At 31.8% G+C, this 1670-nt stretch overlaps 1 protein-coding gene across 1 annotated transcript; it reads right to left on the bottom strand.

The window, feature by feature from the left end:
* Positions 1-283: 283 nt before the first annotated feature.
* Positions 284-875, bottom strand: LOC145102015 (putative homeobox-leucine zipper protein ATHB-51). The gene has a single exon (XM_079039335.1). It carries the CDS (start codon positions 847-849, stop codon positions 346-348), a length of 504 nt encoding a protein of 167 aa, XP_078895461.1. The 5' UTR covers positions 850-875; the 3' UTR covers positions 284-345.
* Positions 876-1670: the final 795 nt, after the last annotated feature.

Raw genomic sequence — 1670 nt, forward strand, 5'->3', positions numbered from 1 at the left:
AATTTCAAAGATATGCAAGGAAAATATGGATATCACTAAAGTGTGAATTCTGTACATTCTTTGTCATTTAACCAATACTATATTTAACAGAATTGTGAAACAGAAAGTAGAAAAATTATTTTTTTATCAACTACATTTTACTCAGTTTTGACTTTTGACTTGATATATCTGTATCACTTACCAATCAAGTAGTAGTTCGTTCTCGACCATTCGAAATTGCAATTCATATGATTCGACCAACCAACCATGATAGACCTCTCGATCATCAAAAGGAATCAATCAATTAAGCAAAGACTTTTATTTGTTCCAAAAAGCATAGATCTAATCACACACACAAATTGATGATCAAGACATGGTCCTAGCAAAAAAATCATGCCCATTGGATTTATGATCAAATTGATGATCATCAAAACAAACATAGAAATCCCCATGATCACCAAGCAAGCTTGAGCTTCCAACATCATCACAAGAACTTGAAAAGGATGGTAAAGATGCATAATTCATTGACTTTGATGACACCAACAAATCTTTAGCCTTTTCCAACTCACCTTTAAGCCTCTCAACCTCTCTTTCGAGACGGTTTTTGTCACTTGACACTCGTTCAAGCCGTTGCTGAAGTGTCTTGTGTTCGGTCTCTAGACTCTGGTTCCTCCAACGAGCTCGTTTGTTTTGGTACCATATGGCAATCTGTCTAGCCGGCACACCAAGTTCTTGAGCGAGTTGACTCTTTCGAGTTGAATCGAGCTTGTTGTTGAAGTTAAAACTTGTTTCTAGGAGCTTTACTTGTTCATTTGTGAGCCTCTTCTTGTTGGCTTTTTGTGGGTGTTTTTTGGGTTGTGAAAAATCCATATTTTTGGGGGTATAATTTAAGAGATAAAATAAGCATTTGCTTAAATAGAAATCTTGGTTCATTGACGATCAGAAAATTGCGATGCCACGTCCTTTTCATGCATGCAATTGGTCACGTGGGGGTGCGGCCCATCTTCATAGTGATGGATGGGATTGGGTTCCATTGAGACCTCTTAATTTCAATCCAGGTCACTTCTAGTCCCTCGTGTTGGCAATGGGCATCCTACATTTATTCTCAATGTAACATATAGCGTTATATTGTTCATTAATTACATATCTTATAATCTAATACAAGTTATAGTTTAAAGATTGTGTAAATAGTGACCTTCTTAATTTTTTCCTAGGTAATCACTAAAAGTTACTATATATTCAAGAGTCATCCCAAATACTAAAATGAAAAAAGTATTTTTTTTTCGTGTGATATATCATATATGATTAGCTCATATTTTAGTATGGATGTAAGGAACAGAATATTTAACAAATAATTAAAGAGTAAGTTTGTATATCCGTAAGCATGTATAACTATTTGTGTTATTTTAGACAAACGAACGAAAAGAGACAATAGTCACACTCTTCCATTTACTTTCATAAACATTCGTTTTATACATTATGTTAAGTTATTATTAATTTTATTATCATTATTATATATTGTGTATCTATATGTGTATATGTATGTGATATATATATATATATATATATATATATATATATATATATAAAAGTAAATTCAAATGAAAACGTAAAAACACTATGTTTATGTTGTTATTCTGTAATGAATGTTATATATGTATATTGTTGAAGTAATTTTAATATGAATATTG

The sequence above is a fragment of the Lactuca serriola genome, chromosome 4 (genome assembly GCF_051521515.1).
Source record: "Lactuca serriola cultivar US96UC23 chromosome 4, Lser_US96UC23_V15, whole genome shotgun sequence".
Classification (NCBI taxonomy): Eukaryota; Viridiplantae; Streptophyta; class Magnoliopsida; order Asterales; family Asteraceae; genus Lactuca; species Lactuca serriola.